The sequence below is a fragment of the Podospora anserina genome, chromosome 6, assembly GCF_000226545.1.
Source record: "Podospora anserina S mat+ genomic DNA chromosome 6, supercontig 2".
Classification (NCBI taxonomy): Eukaryota; Fungi; Ascomycota; class Sordariomycetes; order Sordariales; family Podosporaceae; genus Podospora; species Podospora anserina.
In genome coordinates, this window is record NW_001914857.1 from 2,573,895 (window position 1) to 2,575,766 (window position 1,872).

The window sequence follows — 1,872 nt, forward strand, 5'->3', positions numbered from 1 at the left end:
TGGATAAGCAGCGACTTGTGATATGGGGAAAGGGTATCAATCTAGAGTCGGTTAGCATGGTTGGGTATTTAGAAGAAAATTGATAATGTAAAATTAGTTATCAAACCAAAATTCGTTCACATCAAAAGAAAAAATCGCGAAAAAAGTCACAAAAAAGTCAAAAAAAAAGAAAAAGAAAGAAAACAAGGTAAAAAAGCTCACCAGACCACCTCCCACCGGGGCTACCATCTCGCGAACTCCCTCCCAAGGGAGTCACCAAGGTCGGGAGCCGGTGGAGAGATGGCACCAAGTTATCGTCGTCACGACGGAGCTTGGAAGTCCAGCTACGAAAACCCTGCCGTGCGGGATTGTACCACCAGGGGGAGTCGAACGGGTGACCTCCAGCGCAGTGTTGGCCGAGACCAAGTTCTGGCAGGGTGGGAAAGCGCACCCTTGCACACTGACAGTTGCGCCATCCAAGCTGCGTTCTTATGGTTCAACTGCCAGTGTGGGATCGACGGAGGATGAGGTCGGACGTGGAGTATATATCTCCGTGCCTTCTCTGGAGCATCCGCGCACAACAAACACCTGTCACGCCCATCCCGCGTTGCCTTCGTGTTTGTCATTCCAGCCTCAAACACTTCCGTTCTTGGTTGACCAGCTGCTTGCTTGCTACTTCATCCCAGCTCTTCCCTCCAAACTTTAATGCCCAGGCTCACAACTTGAAATCGGCATTTGTCTTCTCCCATCCATCATTCGTCTCTTCCATCGCCGCCACCTTTTCCGACAATCTGACCTTCAAGCTGCGCGCCCTCTCCGTGCACAACTCATACATCGTCGTCAAATTAAACAACAAAGTATGCGACGACCGACCAGCATCCACCATTCCCTCCAACAATGCTCGTCCCTACAGTTAAAAACATTAGCAGCTCTCTCATCTCAACAAACAAAAGGAAAACACAACTCACCTCCTGCATCCTCCCCACATAAAGCAAACAAACGGCCAAATTCACCATCACCATCTCATCCCCCTCTTCCTCCTCCTCCAACTCCCTCCACTTCGCCACCGCCTCCTCATACTCCCCATCCGCCATATCACACAAGGCCAAAACCACCTTCTCCCCCCTCGTGACCCCCCTCCCCTCCCCATTCATCACACACCCCCTCGCGGCATCCACATCCCCCAACCTCAACCAAAGCAACGCCCTCATCATCTCCATCTTCCCCCCATCCCCAACCTTCAACCCCCTCAAGTACGCCCCCGCCCCCTTCACATCCCCCATCTCCACCAACACCCCCGCAACCCTCACCCCCAAATCCTCCAACCTCTCCCTCCACAGCTCCCGCGAAGAGTTATCATGCTCCCCCATCGCCTCACCCAACCTCACCCTCGCCTCCCTCGCCAGCTCATAATAGCTCATCACCGCCCGCCTCAAATCCCCAAACCCAATCGCCTGCAGTCGTACATTCAACACCCTCAACCCCCACGGAACAAGATGATGTGTCTTTCCCGACGTGGGATCCTCAGAGAGGTAAAACGCGCTGTTCAGATCCCCCAACGCTTTCACTTCCTGCGCCGCCAAGTCGGTCGAGTTGATCAAGGTCAGGCAGGCCCACCGGGTGTACAACAGGTCAAAAATCCTGACGTGGTCCGACGGGTCCGGCTGCTGGGGGGTGCGGCCTGTTCCGGTGAGGGTTTGCACGGCTGATATGGCGGCCGCGCGGAAGTGGCCCTTTTCCAAGAGTTCGGGAAGGGGGGTTTCGGGCGGCGGTTGCTTGGTTGAGTTGCGGAAGGCGGGGGGGATGTTGAGTGGGGTGAGGGGGTGGAAGATTTCGGGCCGGAGAAGGAAGGAGAAGTCTTTTGGTCGGAAGGGGGCGGTGCTGCCTGGGGGT

The 1,872-nt window shown here is 55.0% G+C and overlaps 1 protein-coding gene across 1 annotated transcript; it reads right to left on the reverse strand.

The window, feature by feature from the left end:
* Positions 1 to 694: 694 nt before the first annotated feature.
* PODANS_6_6920 (uncharacterized protein) lies at positions 695 to 1,871 on the reverse strand (the record flags this gene model as incomplete). The annotated part of the gene is made up of 2 exons (XM_001910567.1): positions 695 to 879; positions 977 to 1,871. Coding segments are annotated over 2 exons (1,080 nt in total), but the record flags the coding sequence as incomplete, so codon positions are not given.
* Position 1,872: the final 1 nt, after the last annotated feature.